Source organism: Vanacampus margaritifer, chromosome 9 (genome assembly GCF_051991255.1).
Source record: "Vanacampus margaritifer isolate UIUO_Vmar chromosome 9, RoL_Vmar_1.0, whole genome shotgun sequence".
NCBI lineage: Eukaryota > Metazoa > Chordata > Actinopteri > Syngnathiformes > Syngnathidae > Vanacampus > Vanacampus margaritifer.
In genome coordinates, this window is record NC_135440.1 from 28,316,086 (window position 1) to 28,339,419 (window position 23,334).

General features: G+C 48.0%; 1 protein-coding gene across 8 annotated transcripts in view; it reads right to left on the reverse strand.

Annotated features, from left to right (window-relative positions):
• Window positions 1-2,168: 2,168 nt before the first annotated feature.
• Window positions 2,169-23,334, reverse strand: part of syngap1b (synaptic Ras GTPase activating protein 1b) — a 68,275-nt gene continuing 47,109 nt past the window's right edge. For 4 of the 8 annotated variants that reach the window (XM_077574651.1, XM_077574656.1, XM_077574659.1 and 1 more), the window contains 10 exons: window positions 22,709-22,910; window positions 20,954-21,135; window positions 20,644-20,848; window positions 18,781-19,386; window positions 18,118-18,552; window positions 17,137-17,313; window positions 16,411-16,622; window positions 10,608-10,683; window positions 9,168-9,229; window positions 2,169-4,412 (listed from right to left, as the gene is read on the reverse strand). In XM_077574651.1, coding sequence (XP_077430777.1) covers window positions 4,289-4,412; window positions 9,168-9,229; window positions 10,608-10,683; window positions 16,411-16,622; window positions 17,137-17,313; window positions 18,118-18,552; window positions 18,781-19,386; window positions 20,644-20,848; window positions 20,954-21,135; window positions 22,709-22,910 — 2,281 coding nt within the window. In that variant the 3' untranslated portion in view covers window positions 2,169-4,288. Of the gene's footprint in view, window positions 6,165-9,167; window positions 9,230-10,607; window positions 10,684-14,294; window positions 15,320-16,410; window positions 16,623-17,136; window positions 17,314-18,117; window positions 18,553-18,780; window positions 19,387-20,643; window positions 20,849-20,953; window positions 21,136-22,708; window positions 22,911-23,334 lie in introns of those variants that run through there. The other 4 variants (XM_077574655.1, XM_077574658.1, XM_077574652.1 and 1 more) reach the window with 4 other exon arrangements.

The window sequence follows — 23,334 nt, forward strand, 5'->3', positions numbered from 1 at the left end:
TAGAATACGTTTATTTCCTGCCACTATAAGGTCATTATATTAAGTGGAGTTTTTCTGTAACAATTTTGCTATTCAAAGTCTTCACCAAGTGTAACGAGAACCCGTGAGATGACATTGGTGGGTTGCCAGGCAATTCTGCTTTGCACAGATGAAAAGTGGAAGGAAATGACGTAGAATGTCGCATTCACTCCATTTCATTCATTTCTTAACAGAACGACTGAATACATTTAAATGAAGTCAGATATCACCTTATAACGTCAGGCATTTCTCATTTTCACATGCTAAGTTTGTGTCAGCGGTGGCTGTAAAATATTCATCATGATATCCTTATTTTAATTTCATTTATCATTTATGTAAGCGCTGCTATCAAATGCAGGAGCCACTCAGATCGGCTGTAGCTAAACAGGAAATGATGTCGGCTTTTAACGGCAGGCCATTTAAAAGTTGTTGTCTGTGGAACTCTGGTTGGCGGAGCGGTACTGTCACTTGCCTTCGGTGGAGGTGGCGTGTGTCCTCACCTGGGAGACCATATTTGTGTGCGGGTGTTTGTGTGAGCGAGCGAGTGAGTGAAAAAATACACACACAAAAAGTGCACGAGGACAGACACAGCACACTTTTAGCTGTCAGCTTGTTGTCTGTGTCCAAACCGGAAGTTGTATCATCCTTCGAAATGCCACAGATAAACAAATCAATAACTCTGTTATTTATCATCCTGATCTCCAATCAATTACTGTATACATATGAAGTATTTTTATTAGAATATTTTATCATGTTTGTCCCTTTCAAAGTGACTCAGCTGGATGGGAGGGCAGTGCCCTCGCACCGTCGACTGATAAGCCGCCACTGGTTTTAATGTGATCATTTTCAGCAGTTTTTTCCCCCCAACACTTTACAACAGCGGACAGACGGTTAAAAATAAATGTGCAATGTACCGCTTCATTGTATTTTTTTTTTTTTTTTTTAAGGGATAAGCAAGTTGGGTTCTCGTACTGGTATCGGTCTGAAAAAAAAAAACGTGGTATCAAACATCCCTAATTATTTTCCGAAAATGTGTGAAGTCAGTTAGCTATTTTTCTGCATTCACAAACTCAAATGTGCGATTACAATGGCAGGTTGCCAGATTGGTAACTCTTCAATTTACTAGTTGAAGGGATGTAGTGGCAAAATGAGCATCGTAAGCAGAATTCTACTTGACATGTATTTTTTTGTAAATTTTTCTTTAACATTTTTTTTGGCATTTTTGACAGAGGGCGGCAAATTCGAACCCTGATCCAATGTGACACCTTTTGGCCAGATGCTTGCAGGCGTACCCATTGTGAGCAGCCCAGGTGTTCATCTACTAACTAGAAGACGTTTCCGCCATAAATGGTCAAGTCAAAAGGCTGTTGTCAAGATATTTGGGGGCAAATTCCTCCAAAGGGCAGCGTTAAGTCCAAATTTGTGATGACATGAATATTGTAAGAGAATATGAAAATCATCCAACCTTCTGGGAATTACATTCAGGTTGTTTTCTTTCCCCCCAGATGGAAACTTTGAAGCGTGATTGGCCACCATCTGGACACGCGTGCAGCATTCATGGCCTGGAAAACATTCAATTGCTCAACTTGATGATCTAAATGAAGATGCTCGATCGTGCTCGTGTACGGAAGGAAGCGGAAATGCACGTCGTCGTCTTCGCCAATCTGCTTGTTTGATTGGCGCGTCAAACTGCCCAAATTGGCGACGTCCTTGTGGCTGCTGCTGCTGCTGGCGTGAAAGTCATCAGACGACCGATCAGTCAACATCGTGACGGGAACGCCTGTGCTGACAACCTTCAGCATTCAAATCCCCTCAGGACGGATTTGGCAGACCCCCCAATTTGCCAACATGTTGATTTTCTACAAAGTTAGTTGCCTGTGATATCACGTCACGTAGTTTGCTTCATGGTTATGACTGACTTCATATTTTGCAATTCGTACGATAGCTCGATAATCCATCGGATGAGAAGAAAAGTGTTTTGGGCCCAACAATGACGCGGTCCTACTGGCCGCAACCTCCACAAATTTCAAATGAAAAACATTGGTAGGTTATTCAAATTGGACAAAAACACCTGTTTTAGTTCATTCAAAATCACTTTGATCATGAATAATTCCAAACACAACAAAAATCAAAAGTGCACAAAAGCACACTAGGTTAAGAATTGAATCATTTATTAATGAATTTATTTCATGTCTATCTTCAGATTCACTCGGCCGAAAAATATAAATTTCCGGTGTATTCAAAAGAAAACAAGAAAGAAAAGAAAACAACAACAAAGAAAAGAAAATCAGAAGGATCACGACGCCGTCATCATCAACCACACGTGCGCCGACCCCATCGATCAACAAAAGCCAAACATTATCATCAATATTATTCATATTATTGTTATTATTGTTATGACAGCAATAAGGAAATCATCAGAACAGCCACATTCATGTACAGCACTCTTCCAATAATATACACCAAAAAATATCCGTTCGAAAACAAAACAAAACCAGAGGGCGGAGTCTGGGGGGGTCGTTGGGGGGGGGGGGAGGTTCTATGGCTTGTCAAGAGGGAGGAGGGGGCGGGAATGAGTCAATCATTGAGTAGAAGATAAGAGGGAGGGAGGGAGGCACACTTAGTATCGTGAAAATAAAGCAAGGTCACCAAAAATGGAAAATAATGCGTAAGTATCGTACATGGGGGTTGTCGGAATAAATATAGATCTCTGCACGACAACCCGCGACCAATCAAGTGGAAGCCACAGCTGATTATGGACAAAACAAATCCAATCGCCTGCTTGCATTTACAATCACCCCCCGAAAAAGGCTAGAAAAAAAGTGTGGCAAAGAACCAGGACTGTTTTTTGCTCTCTGCGCATTTCTGGTAGGACGTCGGCCGCAATCGGTAGAAAGAGAAGGAAAAACGGGGGAGAAAAATAACTGTACACTCTGACAAACGTATACAGAGCAAATACTGCAGATATCTACACATACACGCACATTCGTTCCGGTTCAGGAATATTTCACGCTGAGGAATAAAATCTCTCGTTGGGAGAAAAATCTCTTGTTCTGAGCGGTCCGGCAATTTCCTTTTCAGGAGCGTCTGAATTCCCGCCAGGAAAATGTCCAAAGTTCATCAAAGTGGAGTAGAAAATAGCAATCCTCTTGTTTGTAAACAGAGAGCTCCATGGCGACGGCGTCATGTGCAAATTTGGGGGGCTCTTTGTGTGTGCGTGCGCGTGTGCGTGTGTGCTTATGTGGGCAAGATTGTCTCCGTAAGAAAAAGATGAAAAAGAAAAAGATCAGTCGATAAAGAAAGTCTCTGGAAGATTTCAGATGGCGAGTCCTTCTATAAGTAAGAGCAGGAGTAGTTGAAATATAAAAGAGTGGCTAAAGGTGAAAAGTCGGCGAAAGAGCGAGCGGTCCTCTGTGGATGATAATTTAAAAAGACTACAAGTGAGTGAGAGAGATTAAAAGAGAGAGATAATAATAGGAATGATAAATGCTTTCAAAAGAAATCAGCTTGAACCCTCCTGTTACGTTCCCGCCAGGTCAATTTGAGGCAAAAGTGTCAGGAAGGTCACAAAAGGTCAACTTTGAAATTGTTGCCAAGCTTTCCTGTTTCTTTCCAATTATTGCATCTGTTTTTAGCTCCTTCCTGATCGCAACCCAGCAAATCTCACTCAGTCAGCGTGAAAAGCGACAATGACATCAACAAATACATCAATCTTGGACCCGTTCCTTCCAGCAAAGTTGCCCAAACCAGACCCAGCGAGCAGTTTAAGCCCCGGTCAATGTCATCGCATTCACGTCCATTTTGGTTGAAAGCAGCCATTTTGGGGACAGGAAAAATCAGCCCCTGAAAGCAGTTTCACCAAATTGGGCGGACGTGTCCGCCGTAACGGGACGCACCAAAAAGTCTCAAGGACCCGGGCCCCAATTTGAACAGGGAGTCCGCCATTTTGGTTTAAAGCGGACATTTGGCTGACTCAATATGAATGGTATTTGTCAAACGTTCAATATTTGACCCGCAATATAACAGGAGGGTTAAGAGAGGTCAAGCACCTTGGAAATACAATACCCACAATGCACCTCCTCCACCTCGCGTTTCATCTTTTCCTGCATAGTCATGCACAAATGTCCTGTCCGACCAAACAAGAAAACCAAGGGGCAAAAAGGACGCGAGGACGCGAGGACCCCGCCGCAGTTCCTCACATGGTCCGTTGGCTTTCGGGACCGTCCTTAGAGCACACAGACCGGGACCAGCAACCCGCGTTCTCCCTTTGTCAACCAACGGCATCGCGGGAAAGCGCGCGGGACATTTGGTTGTGCCAGCCCGCCGCGTGGCGCTGCTGTTGGCGCATCAGCCAATTAGCTTCCACACTGTCCTCCATGAAGCTTTGCGAGTGGCTGAAGAAACACACACGGGGTTGGGGGGGGGGGGGGCAGGGGGGGGGCATTACATAAAGCATCCTTCCCCACTAAAAAATTCAAACGACTTTCTGAGGCTTGGTTACCTGAGTACGCTTAATTGCGACTTTGGAAAAAAATAAAAAGATTAGGTGATAATACGCTCGTCTCTCATTTGTAATTTGAGTTCCTTTTTCCTGGCATCTTCCATTTACTGGCTGCCTTGACAGATTGTGCTCAAATGTTGCCGTGAATTGGGTGCTGCTTGCCAAAGGAGCCAAATTTGGGGTTGGGGTGGAACATTTTAACGTTTTAGTCAACAAAAAGTAGATCTTGAAATATTCATCATCGATAATCAAAATCAGATCTTGCGTACTTGGAAGTACGGCGGCGCTCGATGGTCAAACGGGCTCACGCCATCAATCGTGGATTGTTCGCCGGCATCGATAACTCACACTGGGTCACTGGTCCAACCCCGCGCCCACCCCCATTTAGCTGGAGCGCCCCCTAGAGTGTGAAGCTACAAACAACAAGTTGATGACAAGACCAACATGTAACATGTTAGGAACGAGACACAAAAAAGCACTTTGGACCTCCTGCCTGTTGTTGGCTATTAAAGTCCAAACCGTTTTGGAGTCGGTGACAAAAACAAAAAAGTGTGAGAATTTTTCAAACACATGAAACAGAAAAAAGAGATGAAAAAGCTGACACGTGTATTTGAGATTTTGTTTTTGGCGGAAACCTGCCCTCAATGATTGGCTGTTTTGGTGCTCAGGCCAAAGCCGCGTCTCGAATAAAAACGGTGTTTCTAGCACCACCTTGTGGTATCTTGGTGCGACGCTTAGGTGAGTTGAGGGGCTTCATTCGGCCAAATAGTGCAAGAGCGGCGCTTTGCCCAAACAACTTTGCTGGAGTCAGGAGAGACACGTCCAGCTGTACTACTGTCTGGCATAAAAGTAGTGCTTTACCGCCATATTGTTGCCAGGGGAAAAGGTTGAACTGATTGGAGGAGCTTCATTGAGTCCGGCCGTAGTACTGTCAAGCATAAAAGTAGTGATTTGGCACCATTTTGTGGCAGCTATAGACATATATATATAAAAAAAAATTTAAGACAAACAAGACACATTTGACACAACAGGATTCACAAAGACACATCAGAATGAAACGAAAAGCACACAGAGGACAGTGGGCCAGTCACGCACACACGCGCGCACACGCGCACACACGCGCCAATTGCACCATTTGTTGTTTAGCACCAGTTTGGGTTCTGATATTGAGAAGAGAAAATTGTGGGAAAAGAAAGCCCGTCAGCTGTCAGGAGGGTCTCAGGGGGTCTTACTGGCCAAGCCCAAGGCACTGAGGACCACTTAAGAGGTGCGAGACCTCCTGCAAGGAAAAGTGTGCCCGTGTGAGTGTGTCGCTGTCTTGTCCAGCAAGAGCGCAAAGTTGAAGAAAGCCCTTTCAGTGTGTGTGTGCGTGCGTGCGTGTGCGTGTACAGGAAAAATCCTTTCAGAGCATCTCTCTCTTTTTGATCTCTCTCTCTCTCTCTCTCTCAGAGTTGTGTCTAACCCCCCTGGGACCCCCCCGGGGCCATGCCAGGTGGTCTGGTCGCCACGGAGCTCTCGTTGACGATTAGGGAGGGCGCTCGTGAGAAGAGGAAGCGGCGCTGACGAGCTGTTGAGGGCCTCCTCCTCCTCCTTGTTGACTTTTCACACCGGGGTCTGCTGAACCCAAGGAGGGAAGCTGGGTCTCCTAGCCAGATAGACAGAAAGGGGGGGAGGCGGGGGCCGGGCGGGGGCCGGGCGGGGGCCAGGCGGGGGCCGGGCGGGGCGGGGGTGGACGTATAGAAGAAGAAGAAGCCATTCAATGACCGATGGGAGGGAGGGGCGAGCAAGCGCAGCAGACGGGAGCAAAGACGGAAGAGCGCAAAGTCAAGGAGGAGCCGTCGGACGTTGGAAGCGAGCGGACGCCAGGGATGGAGAGAGAGAAAAAGAGAGACAGCAAGAAAGAGAGAAAAGAAGTTACAAATGCTGATGGATGGAAAACGACCACGGCAGCAACAAACCGTCGCAACTACAGCCGAGAAAAAAGTTTTAAAAATTGCAGAATTTGTTTTTTCTTTCTTCTTTTAGTTCCATTTTTAGTTGTAATTTTATTTTTTGAACCACATGAAAAAAAATTATACACATTACGATCCCTCATGGAGAATTTACATCCTGCTATTTATGAATCCCTCTCTTAGCCTTTTTTTCTTTTTTTTCAAAGTGTAACTTCAATGAAAATGTTTGGGTCATTTCAATAAATGGCTTTTATTGTTTCTTGAAAAAGTTTCACCTTTAACCAAAAAGGCTTTTTCCATTTTTTTCCACACTTCGGTGGTTTGTTTCCGCTCGGGTTGGCCAGCGGTCGGATGTTGTTGTTTTCGAAAAGCCGCCCCACAGGAGGTCGGAGGCATCAGCTGTCGTCCGCTTAGAACGATGTCCTGAAATTTGTTGTTCTTTTTTAACCCCCCCCCAACCTTTTTTCTTTTTTAGGTTGATGAGCCAATAGTTTGAAGGTGCAATTTCTGCGATGTTTTCGGTTGTGGTCACGTGACTTTAGCAGCATTTGCGAGGGTCGTTCATTTTGGTCGCCAGCTGAGGGAAATGCCAACCAACGTGGCGGACACCAGAAACAGAAGGCGATGGACGACTTATTCTGTTGAATTTCTAATCGAGAAAGCAAAACAGTCAACCCTCTTTTTCTTTCTTTTGTCTCACCGCTTCGTTACGCCGCCCCTTTAATTGCCGTCTTTTGATTTGTTTTTGGTGTAATTGCACACAAAAAAGGAGTAAGGATGAAGAAAAGAGTTTGGAAATGATCTTGTTTGTTTTTTTGCCACAAAAACCTGGCATTCGAACAGGGGTGTGTAGACTTTTTCTGCCCGCTGTATGGCCCACAGAGCTCAGTGCCGAAGCAATCAATAAGCAGAAGTTGTTCTCTTTTCAAGTCTGAAAAGCATGCAGTGTTGTTTACATTTAGAGGAAGACTGAAAAGTACTTGAAGGCGGCTTCAGGATTGTCTCTGATACACAGCAGTGTGGGATGGAGGTGGGGGGGGGACGAAGGGGAGGGGGGGGGGTTGGTTTGCGTACAGCGGAGAGAAGGACAAGCATCACAATCAATCATCTGATGGCGCGCGTGCGTGCGTGTGTGTGCGCACGCGCGCGCGTGTCCGTCGCCTTCAACAACAAAAACAAGAGCAAATGAAGGCAAAAACATTTTTCTTCTCTTCTCAATCAGAACCAAACAATTTTTGTCAACACAACAAATAGCGCTTTAAATACACATTGTGTGTTGGGAGGACGCACACACACACACACACACACACACACACACACACACACACACACGTGTATCAAAGGCGAGGCGTCAAGCAGCTGGACAAAGACACGACGCACGCTCGCTTGCTTGGAATGTTTACTGACATCCTGCCGGGAAAAAACAAACAAACTTACCCAGGTGAGGTTCACACTCTGTGGGTTTGGGGGGGTCGGGGGGGGGGGGGGGGGGCTGGGGGGGCTTTGGACGGGAGGGCGGGCTGGGGCGCCGCTCTTTGTTTATTAGCACAAAATTGTTTTTATATGACTACAAAAAGTACAAACACACACAACACAAAAAGATCACATGACCAGCAAACACACACAAGGTCGGACACACATCAAATGAGGTCAAGACGCGAGAAAAGGTCAGCACGTCCACAAGCTTCTCCAGGGAAGGTTCGGGTCGGATACGGAGATTTCCCCATCGCTGACTTGTTTGACTTTGCAAACGTACACTTTTGCAAAATCAACATTTGAAAGCAGCTTCATTTGTCGACACACGAGTGCTGCCTTGAGATAAGAGCGCCTTGACTTAGGACTTGAACTATGAGCACTTTACGCCGGCAGACGTGACGACGAGCGGCATTTTGTCCAAAAAGAGGATTGCTGAGCTTTGATTTGAAACCAAGCTAACTTGCGATCTTGTTTTCAAACTGCAAACAAAACTTTTCATGTCTGACCCAGAAACGTACTAGAACGAGATTGTCAGATATTGAAATCCAAACGATATTTATTCATATGAATATACAAACCTTCTCATGCCATATATAATGCATATTAGTGATGTTGCTTCTGTAGTCAAAGTACGGAGTAGAATTTTTTTTTTTAAACTTGTTTTCAGTTAGTCTGAAATGCATGATTATTTTAGCATAATCCATTTTTGTTATTTCTGAAATAAGAGGACATGACTTGGCAGGTGTCGCTCACCAATTCACATATTTGCGGATGGTTTTGTGTTGGGGGGTGTAAAGTCCCCCCATTTTGGAGCGTTGAATCGAATGACCACAAGAGAGCTTTTAACGCACGCCTGACAACAATCCTCATTTTTCCTGCTCAACCGTTAATTATGCCAGACTTTTAATTATTCAGGGTCGACCACGGGTGAACCCCGATCATCACATCTTGGACATTCCACTTGCATTTTGCTGATCAGATGTGAAAAATGTTGTGACGCATTGAGTCGAACGGCCGCATCTTGTTTTTTCTTTGCTGCTCAAACGACCTTGCGGAATGTTTTTCGACGGGACTCAATGGAAAGTGTGCAAGTTGAGTGACACGGACACACACGGACAATCGGAGGGGATGATGGAGAGAGCCAGAAAGAGAGAGAGCCGGCGAGCGGGCGAGCGGGCGAGCGGACGGGCGGCTGATAGTTTGTCGGCTGGGGTCATTACCTGGACACTCGGGGTGGGACGGGGGCGAGACGAGGCTGCACTAGGATGGACTGACGCCTCCCCTAAGAGAAATCACCGTATCTCGTCAACAAGAGGATCAAATAGGAGGGACGAGGAGGACGAGGGGGACGAGGGGGACGAGGGGGAGGCGCAAAAGCACACAGATGACGTCATCAGCGAAGGCAATCAACAATCAGCAGCACATGCGGCGCCACGTCAGCATGCCGTCCGCTCCGCATGCTTTGCTCGCCGCCAAGCGCAACAAACACACACAGAATGACAGACGCGGCGGATGCGACGCGAGAAACGCTCCCCAACTCAACTCCGGATGTCAACGGTGTGAGAGGTCCGAGTAAAATTGTCATTCTGCCCACTGCGGCGCCTGAAGTGGAGCCAAATGGAACCGGGTCGTGCTTGTACTCAACTTTGAACGTAAACACGGCTTCATGCTGACCTTGGGCGGGTTCGTTTCAAAACAACTTTCAATGTGAAGGCAAATTGGCTCCAGTTTGATCATCAACTTCGTACCAACTGAATGGCCCGGAAGTGGAAACGAATCCGGTTTCACGTTCATTTCAAATGTGAACAGAAACCGGCCACGGCTAACTTTCATCCTCGTGTTGAGCGAGGCGCCGTTTACACCTGAAGTGGACCGGAAGCAGAACTGGGTCCTGCTTCAAATCAACTCAACACAAAGTGCTCCATGTTGACTTTTACGCTTTCAAATCAACTTTGGATGTGTCAGCAAAGTGTTGACTTTTGTGCAAGCGTATTAAGTGTCCTTCGCACCTCAAGTGGGCCACAAATGGAAGGTGAACCCGTTTCAAATCCACTCACAATGTAAAGAAAAAAAGTGCTCCTGCTAAACAAACTTTTGCCCTCGCATTGACATTCAATTCGCACCTGAAGTAGAACAAACAATTGTTGTCACAGGAACAAAATGTTTTTTCAACTTTGTTGTGTTGAGAAGCAACAGTTCTCGATTTTGCTTGATTTGTTCTCCTGCTGATGCTTTGGATGCGGCTTTTTTCTTTCAGCGAAACGGCGACGTGCCCTGCTGGTGCTCTGCAGACCTGTAGTTTTTCTCGCCATTTGCTCTCGAGGACGGTGAAGGTGCAAGTATGCGGACACGCCCCCCGGCAGTCGCATCCTGGGCGATTGCCGCCCCTTTTGTGGGTCAGCCCTCAGCGCTCTCCCCAAACACGACCGCAGAAAGCCCAAACGGAGAACCACCATGCGTGAGCGCGTGCGCGCGTGCGTGTCAGCCTCGGAGTCGTTGGTGGCATCATGCTCGGCGGCGAAAAGAAGAAAACAGCACAGAGCCCGCCACCGCCGGTCGCCGGTGCACAAAACCCAAATCCAGGGAGCACGCACACGCAAAATCAACACAACGCAAGAGAGAGAAGAAGAAAGAGGAGGAGGCGGCGGAATCTCACAGACCTGATCTGGGAAAATCCTGGTGGTTTTCGGCTCAATGACGTGCCCTCCTCGTATCTCATCCTCCACAGCTATGAGTCTTGGTCATAAAGGGGGGGGGGAGGGAGGGGGGGACAACAGAAGGAGAGGCAGGATTATGACGTGACAACACAACAAACACATTTTAGGCTCAGTTTGGAATTTTCCTGCAGACAAATCTGTTGAAAGGTGCAAAGGTTGAATGAAGGCCACTGGAACGTTCACAGTCCCCACATTTGAGGGCAAGCCAGGCCCCAACACAACACGGGTTCCTTAAGGCCAGTGGAGGACGGTCCTTTTTTTTTTTCTGGTCCTAATCACTAACACTGACGTGAGCGTGACGTGACGTGACCCCTCCGTGAGTCATCACCTTATGGTGGTGGAGGGGTTTGCGTGTCCCAATGAGCCTGGGAGCGATGTTGTCCGGGGCTTCATGTAGTCTGGTCCGCATTGCCGGCAGTAAGTCGAATTTGTTTCCGGTGAGGGTTGGACTCCGCCAAGGTTGCCCTTTGTCACCGATTCTGTTCATAACTTTTATGGACAGAATTTCTAGGCGTAGCCGAGGCGTTGAGGGGGTCCGGTTTGGTGGCCTCAGCATTGCATCTCTGCTTTTTGCAGATGATGTGGTGCTGTTGGCTTCTTCAAGCCGTGACCTCCAGCTCTCACTGGAGCGGTTCGCAGCCGAGTGTGAAGCGGTTGGGATGAGGATCAGCACCTCCAAATCTGAGACCATGGTCCTCAGTCGGAAAAGGGTGGAGTGCCCTCTCCGGGTCGGGGAGGAGGTCCTGCCCCAAGTGGAGGAGTTCAAGTATCTTGGGGTCTTGTTCACGAGTGAGGGCAGGATAGAGCAGGAGATCGACAGGCGGATCGGTGCAGCGTCTGCAGTGATGCGGACGCTGTATCGGTCCGTTGTGGTGAAGAAGGAGCTGAGCCGAAAGGCAAAGCTCTCGATTTACCGGTCGATCGACGTTCCTGCCCTCACCTATGGTCACGAGCTGTGGGTCGTGACCGAAAGAACAAGATCCCGGATACAAGCGGCCGAAATGAGTTTCCTCCGCAGGGTAGCCGGGCTCTCCCTTAGAGAACGGGTGAGAAGCTCGGTCATCCGAGAGGGACTCAGCGTCGAGTCGCTGCTCCTCCACGTTGAGAGGAACCAGTTGAGGTGGCTCGGGCATCTGGTTCGGATGCCTCCTGGACGCCTCCCTGGGGAGGTGTTCCGGGCATGTCCTACCGGCAGGAGGCCCCGGGGACGACCCAGGACACGCTGGAGAGACTATGTCTCTCGGCTGTCCTGGGAACGCCTTGGGGTCCCGTCGGATGAGCTGGCTGAAGTGGCTGGGGAGAGGGAAGTCTGGGCTTCCCTGCTAAAGCTGCTGCCCCCGCGACCCGACCCCGGATAAGCGGAAGAAGACGGACGGACGGTCCTAATCACTAACCAGGCCCAAACGGCCAGCAGCAGCAACGACAACAACAACGACGACTTATTGTTGACCACCACCAGGGGGCACAACCACGCAAACATGAATAGTGAAGAAGAAATCAAAACGGTCCGGTTGCCTTGATTGAAGCTTTGCGGATGATCAAACCTTGGAATGAGAAGCGAGTGTGATTTGGGAACAAACATCAGATTGCTGAAAGTGAGAGCTAAATGCGGTTCCATGTGAAAGTGACGGTGGACACGCTGCCAGGACCGCATGCGTGACAAGTGATAATGCCCCTCCACACCACCAGGGAGCAGTAGTCAATCAATGTCGTTCGTCAACAAAAGTTCAGCAGAAGCGGCGGAACATCACAATGGGCTTCATTTCTCGCTATCTCAGATTCGTCAGATTGGTTTTACATGTGGGACTACCTGAGCCGTCTCATGAGCTTTCATTTGACTGACTATAAAACGCCCTGCAGTGGACCCTGCATATTCGACAATTGACCTTTTTTTTTTTTTTTTTTTTTAAATAGCCCCCACCCCCATTCGATTTTCACTTATTTGAAGTTTATCAGCATTACCCCCCCCCCCCCCAAAAAAAAATCATAGGAGTCATTTCAGCCCGAGGGTTTGCCATGTAAAAGTCTGACTGAAATCATCATTTTTTTTGTTTTTGTTCATGACACTTCCTTCCTGTATCTTACGCGTATTGATGGTAGGAGAGGACAGAAGTGGTCGAGATGACAGAAGGAGAAGAAGAAAAAAAAACGACAGATGAGCAGATTTATTGGGAGGAAACGTGCCACGCGAAGGCGATATTTATCAAAGAAGCAACTGTCGGGTTGCTGGATCGACAGCGTCCCCTGGGAATTGATACTCGTGGGGTAAAAAAAAAAAATCCTTCATCTTAATCATTTCAAAGATCCCGCAAAGCTGACGGATGCACTTTTTTTCTTCCTCTTGGCTTATTCTGGGATTTTCCCAGGCCTGAAGATAATCCAAAGTGCCGAGCAAGGATTTGAATTTCAAGGGGGTGAGCGGGAGGTTAGCACCGAAAGCCAGTGGGAAAATCTCGCAATCACCTCGCCGACCACTTCCCGTCCACGCACAATCCCAAGGGGGCCCGAAAGAGAGCTTGGATCCAGTTTCAAATCACTTTCAACCCTGCATCTCATTTACCATTGAATGAAGCAAAAAGAGAGCCAAGTCCTGTTTCAAACCGATTGACAGCGGGAATGCAAAACTGGTTCTCGTTCATTTTCTACCGACTCATTCCCACCTCAGAAATGTCAATCCAAGTGGCTTCAAATCCATTTCCAGTGTCAATGCAAATTGGTGTAGGTTGACTTTGATGTTGAATTGTGAATCCAAATTAGAAGTGGATCCTCTTTGACTACGTTTACACGCAATCAACAACACTTGGCGTCTAAATGAAATCGCAACATAAAAGTAAGTGATTGTTTTTTATGCTCGTTTACTTTTTGACCATCGAGCTTGGAAAAAAAAAAGACTTTATGTGAAAATTCCTAAAAAAAATTAAAATTTTGTCTGAAACCTCGCCCGGACTACTGAAAATTTCAGTGTTTGACTGAATGATTATGATAAAAAAAAATATATAATAATTATCAAGGTGTGGTCACTTCAAGCAAACAAAAAGGGGTTGTCCGCCACATTATCGCCACCTACTGGACTGGCATGGAATGGCATGTTATGAGTTTTTTTGTGTTCTTTCCTTGCTGGAGGTCTGCTTTGATATTTCAGTCACGCACACACACACACACACACATTCATTTCAGTGAGGACACACAAAAGACAGAAAGCAACAAATCCACAGGTGGAGTTTCAAACAAGAGCGTTTGGATGTTTTATTGCCGTAAGTGCGTTGACAGCTTTGCTTTGTACAAAAAGAAAGCGAGACAGAGAGAAAGAAAGACGGACACGGACAGAGAAAAAAAAATGTCATCGGCAAGCATTTGGACATGAGCGTCGGAAAGACAAGGATGCATACGGCGGACGTTTGTTGTCGTTCGGGACACCGTACGGCAAAAAGCGACAGATGTTGATCCCAGCAAGACCAAGCGTGCAACTCGACACGCGCGCATCAACGCCATAGCATTGATAGACTTGAAGAAATATGATCTGCAGTATTCCAAAAATCATTTCAAGTCACAAAAACACCTGCAAGGAAATATAAGCATTTCTAGTCGCCCTTGTGTGCATGATTGCGGCTAAAAATGAAATCAAAACTCTCACTCTCGAATATTTATTCACATTTCGTAAACTACTATTGTTACGGCACGCTTGCGTCGCACACACTTGAATATGCTTAGAGTTGACAAATATAATAACATTTCTGCCATATAATGAACATCCTCCCCATTCACAAGTCATACCATATTGGATGAATACATACTGGCATATTTCCTTCCTATTTGCATGCCTACGTCTGGTAGTGAGCCCTGCGGAACACCGTGGATTAATAAGGCCATGAGGAGGAGACAAGAAATATTCAAGACAAACTCAAGCCGGCGTTCGTTACAGCCAGAAAGAAAGAAAGAAAAAAAAAACCATCATCATCAATTCAATTGAAATGCCCAAAACCATATTCGGCCCACACTGAAAAGAACAAAAATGCTACATTTATGAGAATAATGTCAGATTTTGGTGAGAAACAGTTGATCATTTTTCAACAGAGAAATATTATTATTTGTACTTTTTTAAGCCATCATTTACAAAACATTTCATTAAGAATAAAATGGAATACTGGAGATGACAAATGCTAATTTGATGAGAATCAAGTCAGATTTATTGAAAGAACATTTGGGTTTATCTTTTCAATAGTAAAATTGTATTTCCTCAGGAGAAAAGACAAAATTGGATTAAGAAAAAAGGAGATTTGAAAAAGTGGCCCCTAACCTGAGATGTGAGGGACTCCCAAAGAAAATGGAGGGACGTCAATCACAAATCGACTTGCAAAGTTAGAGTTTCACATTTCCACTCATTTTCTCCCAATTACTGATAAAGGACCGCAAGTGTGAAGCAAAATAAATAAAAGAAACGATTGGTCACACACAGGGCCGAGCAGTTGAAAAATGTCTCCATTTTGGGGGGCAAGGTGAGCAAAATGCGGAGCCCTGAGAAGGTTTTCAAATTTCGCACTTGGACGCGTGCGGCGACCGCTCACAAATCTCACAAACCTATTTTAAGGGAGGACAAGCATGAGCGTCTGTCCGTCTGCTGCTCAGCCGCCTGTCGTCATTGGACATCTTCTTTCCTGGGGGGCGGGGTTAGAATACAAGACAAACGCACACACAAAACAAAAATCCACTCGTCAAACTGACAAAACAATGAAATCAAATAAAAAAGCACATGAACAAAAATGTGCTCTTAAACTCAAGCCAGCAAAAAGACAACCAAAAAGCTTTTTCATATACTTAAGGACACCTTTTGCACACCAGGAGGCGCCGGCGGACGGCTCTGAGCAAGACCACCAGAATGCTTTTGCTCTTAACTTCAACTTAAAAGCTCCCTTCAAAAAGAAGACAAGATGAACGCCACCAGCAGCGTAAAAAAAAGGAGAAGCAACCAATTGGAAAAGACAGCAAAGAAAAGAAAAATGTCTTGTGATGTTTTGTGGAAATGCGACATCAACACGCTTGACTGACAAATATGTGCCAAGCAAACGCGTTAGCTAAATGCTAAAAACTGAGAACAACAGAACAGAAATCATCAACTGCAGACACATTTTTTTTTTAAATGCTTAATTGATGAACGCCTGCAGGGACTTTCTCACAAGGACACGACGACTCGTGTCTCTCATTAGAACGAGAACGTTTCTTGTTGGGACGAGAAACTTTCTCATCCGAATGAGAGAAAGATTTCACTTCCACAACAGTTGTGACTTTAGGAGCTCCGTAGCGTAATGTAGGCCGAATGCAAACAACGCACGGTGGAATTATGGGGGGAAAACAAATGCTAAAATATTAGCATTTAGCCTACAAGTCCGTTTAATGTACGTTTCGAATCCGATTGAATGTATTTAAATATGTGGGCTGGCATTTCAATGTTGACTCCACATTGGCGGTTGCACGCGTCCGTTCCAGAGCTCACAAAAAATGTTGTGCAAAATCAACTGAAAGGAACCCAAAAAGAACCAAACAAAAGAATAAGATAAAACAAAACAAAAAAAACAAAATGCTGCCGAGCACCAAAAAGAAGAAGAAGAAGTCGCCCGAGCTGGACGTCGGTGCAATGACGGCAGTCACGTGACCGTTAGTGGCCGCACGCCCCCCCCAGGCCCCTCCCCCACCGTCGACCCCTCCCCCACCGTCGACCCCTCCCCCCCCCCTCCGATGGTTTGCTTACCTGTGGATGATGCCTTTAATTTGCGAGTCCTTCTCCAGCTGCTGGTGGCGCAGGCGGCGCTCGCTGTCCTCCAGCCGGTTCTGGTACTGCAGCAGGATTTTGTTGGTCTGCTGCTCCTGCGTCAGCAGGCGGCGCTCGTACTCCTCCAACTTTTGGTGCGACATCACCAGGCGCTCCTTCAGGCAGTTGATCTCCTCCTCGTACTCGCGCACCTGCCGGCCGCGTCACCACAACGCCGCCATTAGCACTTCTGGCCCGCCAAATTGAACATTTTTGCAATTTGCGTCGGTAGATCGCACCTTGAAAAACACTCATGTTTTGGTCATAAATTTGTTTTTGGACTAAAACCTTTGCTTTCTTTTTAAGGCCTTAATGTTTGTTTTGAATCTTTTTTGTTTGTTGATGACTGAAGAAGGCTCCAAAGTGCTACTTTTGTCTAAAAATTGGCTGTGAGGATTTTCCCTCCAAAAGATTTGTGAGCTTCGCACTTTGACATCCTGCGCTTTCTTTCCTTCCTTCCAATCTTTGCGTTTGTGACGAAAGGCCAGCGTCGGCTTTTGGTGACTTTCAATTCACATAATGTCAGTTGGCAGCCTTTCGCACGTTGAGCCACTTTCGGAGCCGTTTGCCGAAAATGATGGCCGGCAAAAAGCATCTGCGTCTGCTGACATGCACACCGCAAAGAAAAGCAAAGGTCAAAGGTCTCCAAGGAGCGCCGCCACCCACCCGGTCCATGCGCGACTCGTCCATGCTCTTGGAGTACTCCTTGAGCTTGAAGTCCTCGCGGTCGATGCGCGAGCTCTCGATGTCGGCCGACAGGTGCGGCATGTTGGACACCCACGCCACCGTCCTCTCGTTGGCCGGCGTGGCGGGCGCCTGGGACCCCTGGGACGCCTGGGACCCCTGTGACCAGAGACAACGTCAGAAGGAGTCTGGCTTGGATCACAAGTGAAGATTTGCTGCAAGAATCGTCAACACGCATCTCGTGATCTGAAAGCGGGAAGCCAAAACGGCTGCGTCAACGTTCTGTCTGAAAGGGACAAGCCAGGTCCCGGAACTCCTGTTTTGTTTTTGCCATTCATTCATTGAAATGAGCATCCTGTCCCTGATCATTAATAATGGTCTAGCACCACCTGCTGCATTGGAGGTGTAGTGCAGGTACATTTGGTTCCAGGACGGAAAACGTTACGGAACTATTATTGATTGATTTATTTTTGTAAAAATAAGCAATCAATATAAGTGCCCCGTCGGTGGTAGCGACATCATTGGATTTCACTATACTGCCACCTACTGCATTGGGGGTGTAGTGCAGGTACTTCTGCCTGAAGAAACATTTGGTTCCAGGACTAAAAGTTGATGTAACTATTTTTTTTCTTTCTTGTTTTGCAAATAAGTAATTGAAATGAATTGAATCCTGTCTGTGGTAGCGCCATGATTGGAGGTTTAGTGCGGGTACTTGTGCTTTGTCATCGGCCTGAAAACAACATTTAGTCCCAGGGCAAAAAAGTTGATGGAAATGTTTGGTGTTTTTTGTGTGAATATTTTTCTGAAATAAGCATCTTGTCTCCCCCAGTAGCAGCATCTTTGCTGTTTTAGCTGCTGCCACCTGCTGCAGTGGAGGTTTAGTGCAGTTACTTGTGCAAATGCCTTCAGCCTGTTTTTAGTTTGTGGAACTTTTGACATGTTGGAAAGTGCGGCGCGACTGGCCTGTTTTCCGACGTTGGGCTTGAGGAGGTGCTGCTGCGCCTGCTGCTGCGGCTGCTGTTGGGGCGACTGCTGCGCGGCAGGGCTGCCCGTCCCCTGCGGACTTCCCGATTCGCGGACCGAGCTCTGCTGGCGCGGCAGCCCCGGCGCCGTGTTGTCCTTGACCGACACTTGCCGGCCGCCTCCGCCGTGCGGCTGCCGGCCGCCCCCGTAGGCCGTCTCGGGCGACTGGAGGAGGTTTCCGCTCTGCGGCCGCAACTTGGCGGGGGCGGGCGCGGGGGCGGCGGCGGCACTGACCGACAGCTGGTGGGACGTCTGGGATTTGACACGTTGGCCGAGAGGGGGCGGAGCTCGTGGTTGGACGGTGGACGGAGGGGTGGTGGCCAAGGATGAGTGGGAGGTGCCCGTCATCATTTGCTGCTGCTGCTGCATGTTGTCCTGACAGACACAGGAAAGCCATCGTTAGCATCTTAGCATGCTAGCTTCACCCCTCAATATTGAGATCGTGTACTTCCTGCGGGCGCGTAGCAAAGAAAAGCATCTTTAAAAGACTATTATTTTGCATGCGTGAAAGATATTGAAATGTTTTGTCTTTTTTTCCCCTCCTCAACACTGGCGAAGGAGCGGCGGGGGGATTATGGGAGTTACGGCGGCGTAGGCGCGCACCTGCATGTGCACGGACATTTGCCGGCGGGCGTAGTCGGCCCTGCCGTAGTCGTCGCTGTAGCTGTGCGAGTGGATGATGCTGGGCTGGCCCAGGTGGGCGGCGTCGTGGGTCCTGAGGGTGGACAGGTCCTCGCTGCGGGAGAAGCCGCCGCGGGCAAACTGCGGCACGTAGCTGGGGTGCGAGGGCTCGGGCTCGGGGGCCAGCAGCAGGGGCGCGGGGGGCTGAGCGCGGCCGTGCTGCTGCTGCTGGTGCTGCTGGTGGTGGTGGTGGTGGTGCTGCGGCCCGTCCGCCGTGGCCAGGTGAAAGAGGGGATTCTGGAAGGAAAGCGGGTAGCGCATGGCGGCGGCCTGCTGTTGCTGCTGCTGGGACAGCGAGTCGGTGGCGGCGCCCATCCGGCTCAGCCGCAGGCCGCCGGACACGCTGGAGCCGCCGGAGCCGGCCGACAACCTGCCGCCGGCCCGCAGCTGGCCGCTCAGGCCCGAACCCAGGCCGCCACCGCCTCCGCCGCTCAGCCCCCCGAAGCTGCCCATGCCGGCGATGGAGGCCTGGGAGGAGTTGAGCATGTCCACCGACTGCAGGTGGGACACGCTGTTCATTCGGGAATCCTGGAGGTCCATCATATAAATACGCTTTTACTGACACTGAGTCGCCCAGCCCCGCCCCGCCCCGCCCCGCCGCGCCCCTGCCCCGCAAACGTTGACATGAGCACGGGTGATGTGGGTGGGTGACGGTGGTGCAGGCCCTGATGTGGCAAATGCCTCCGAGTATTTGCCGGCAAATACTCTCCGGGATGAAGCAACAAGCAGATGTCATGATACAGTGACCCCCCTCCACCTCCCCCCCCCCTCCACGTCGCGCTTCTCCTTTACGCTAAGAGCTTTTATGCAACATGGCCCTGGTTGATCTTTTTTGCTGGGCTGCCACCTGCTGGCCGTTTGTGTAACAACTACCATTGCTTTAAACAACCTCTTCAAGTCAGAGGCTGCATCAAAGCCTTCTGGATGCGCTAGCATAAAAAAAAACGTTATTGGGACCATGGCAATATTTAACATAGAAGGTTTTGATACATTTTGGGGAGCAAATGAGTTAATGATCAATTCAAATGTTATTTTTCAAATGCTGTCACGTTGAAACAATTTGCCATTTCCATACCTCGATTCATTCAGTTCCCGTATTGTTTGTCAACATCTGTCCCAAAATGTTGCAGATTGTTTTCCAAAGCAAAAACCTTATTTGGAGTAAACGCAAAGCTGCGACAGAAATCGGAGAATATTTACTGTTGAGTCTGATGACTGGACTCTGTCGATGATCAAGCGGTTAAAGGCTGCACTTTTGTCAATAATGTGAAATGTAGTAACAGGAGGTGTCACAACATCGTGCCAGGCAGCACAACGTTCTACTGGAAGACGTGCAGCGTAATTAAGAACAAGAAGAAGAGGCAGAGAAGCTCCCCAACTAACAATAGTCGTCGTTCCCACATGGTAGCCACAACGCATGCCTGCGAGTATTGTTGTATGCGCCGCTTGTATGCGTCGCAGTTCCGGATGTTAAAATATCTTCGATGCTAATTTGCGCCAGCCTATTTATGGTGTTTGGCATGATACGTTAGCACGAAGCTAGCGACTTGGAGAACGAAGGTTGAAAACAGCTGAAAGTGTCGATTCAACTTTGAGGGAGGTCGAACATGAAACCTTTTTCTTTCTCTTTTTAAATCCGCTGCTGCCACGTGACCCCCCCCCCCCCCTGTTCAACGGGGGCTCACTGTAGACTTGATCATGGGAGATTCCGGCGAGTATGAGCGGCATGCTGCTCATACTCATCTCCCGGCCAATGGGATGGCGAGCGATTCCCACGCAACTCACCTTGCCGTCGGGTTCGGTGATGTCGGAGCTGCTGGTGCAGTAGGCCGGGCTGGAGCGGGCCAGGGGGGGGCGGGACACGTAGAACATGTCTTTGGACGACGCCCGGTGGAGGAGGTGCTCGCGCTCCTGAAAGCTCATCTGCGAGCGGGACGCTAACAAGCCGCCGGTGGAGGTGGGCGAAGGCAGGCGGGTGACGTCCATGGAGCTGACAGACAAACAAACACAAATCCCGCAGACTTTCATCTCCCCAGCCACTCGCTCCATTTTGGGGCCGGAACCCGCGTCCGATTTTGCGTATTTTGCCCGCTACCTGTTGAGGTCCCTCATGACAAGGTTGTGGAAGTCGGAGGAGGAGACGCCGCGGTTGAAGGCGGGCCGGGACAGGAGCCGCTCGGCCTGCTGGCTGGGCTGCCGCTGCAGGTGCGGGTTGCGCAACGCCATGCTGATGTCGTTGAGGAGGCGGGGCAGCGGGCCCAGCTTGATGATGGCGTCCTGCGGCCGACAAGCACATTTGCTGACACTTGACCTTTGACCTCGCTCTTCACTTTTCACTTGGACTCAAAACACATTCCGCTACTTTGTCAACATGAGCTCGGGATACTTTTCTTAAGCCCGGTGACAAAACAGACGTGACAGAAAAGACAAAGTTGGAAAATGGATCCAAACAGGACCAACTTCAAACGGGACAAAAAAAGGAACACAATGTGACAAAACAAGTCAAAAAAAGGATCAAAATGTGACAAACAATGAAAATTTGGCAAAACCAGCAAAACAAGATCAAATAAAATAAAAAGACTCATATGTGACAATTTGACAAATGAAATGACAATTATGATCAACAGATGTAAATGTGACAAAAAATGATCAAACAAAAACAATTACAATTTGACAGATAAAAAAATTGAATTCCACAAAAAAAAGACTAAAAATATTTAATTTGAAAGAGTTAAAAAATGGCAATGGGACTAAACCAGGGGTGCTCAAGTTGGGTCCTGGACCTATCCAGCCTGTTTTCCATGTTTCTCTCCACTAACACACCTGATTGATGATCAGGATCGTTATCAGGCTTCTGCATAGCTTGCTGATGAGCCCATCATGAGATTCAGCTGTGCTGCAGGGGGGAGACATGGCAAACAGGCTGGATAGAGGGGGCTCTCTAGGACCCAACTTGAGCACCCCTGAACTAAAACAACAAAAAATGTAACAGTCATGATCAACATGGCAGGAAAAAAAAAAAGTCAAACGTATCAACATGTAATTAAAAACTCTAAATGTGACACAAAGACAAACAAACAAAAATCTGAATATGACGAGAATAATCAACTTTGAAGAAAAACGTGAAGAAAGACCAAAAAAAGTGTTCCTCGGTATGAGCACGATTCAAGTGAAAAAAAAGAAGAAGCCTCGTTTCCACCGCCGGTCTCTACTCTACTCTACTCTACTTTGTATTTAGTCCCGTCTCCACCGACAAATCGACCCGGCTCTACTTTTTATGTTACTTGCTCCTTTGCGGTTCCAAAAAAAAAAAGTAGCCCAGTTCCAAAAGGTGACGTAATCATTTTGGAGGCCAATGATTGGTTGTCATCATCAATGTGCACCACCCCGAGAAAACAGCTGCCATTGACCACAAAGACAGGACAACAATGGCTTCCAAACAGATTCATGCTTGGACTTTTGAGGCGCCGCAAACGTTTTTTAACATGACTGAACGCAGTCTTCTGGTTGCCGCAAAATTAAATAAACACACACAAAGCAAGCACCGGGTACCAAAAAAACATTTGCGTTCTCCGTTGCTTTTGCCCGTTGCGTGCAGTGCATGCTAGCTGCGGTCGCTTTAGCACGACGTCGCTGGCGAGGCGAGGAGGGGCTGCCGGGCTCCCGGGCGGCGGCCGTCGTCGTCGGCGTCCGTGGCAGTGGACACGCTTTTGGTGTAGAGGCGAGTAGAGTAGAGACCGTGGGTGGAAACGAGGCTAATGTGTCAAGTTTGAGTTGTTGTGGTAAATGATGAAAAGGGCTGAATGGGCGGTTGGAGTGCAGGAGTTGAAGCAGCGTTGCCGGCGGCTACCTTGCTGAGCTGGGCCATCACCTCCCACAGGAGACTGTGGAGCACGGAGAGCTCGCGGCCCAGGTCGATGTAGCCCTCGAAGCCGCCGGCGTTGGTGACGCTGTCCAGGTTGGAGATCTCGTAGAGGAACTGCTGCATGGAACCCCACTCCATCTCCACAAACTCGTTCATGAAGCACATGTACTCCTCCTTGCTGCCGAACCTGAACGGGACCCGGCGCACGCGCGCGCCTCTCCGTTACTGCTCGCGCACGGCTCGCGAAAACACACAAAATGTGTCCGTTTCTTCATTTCATGCAAAAACATTGCTCATGTTTCAGACCACCCAAAAACAATACAGTATTCAAATTTGACAAAAATCGTGAGCCCCAAAATTTCGAATGGATTTTTTGGAAATAACATTTTTTCAATAAAAACAATTAAAAACCGAGTCTTACGATGTCAAATATGAATGTATGTAGCAAAATGTAAAACAATTGACAAACTTTACAATTGACAAAAAATAAATAAAAAATCTTACAGCAAACGTGACCCCCCCAAAAAAAGGGTTGGGAATTTTCTCCATAGGTGTCAAACCCTCAGTCACTAAGCCCTAACCCAAGCCCACACACCCAAACCATGAGAATT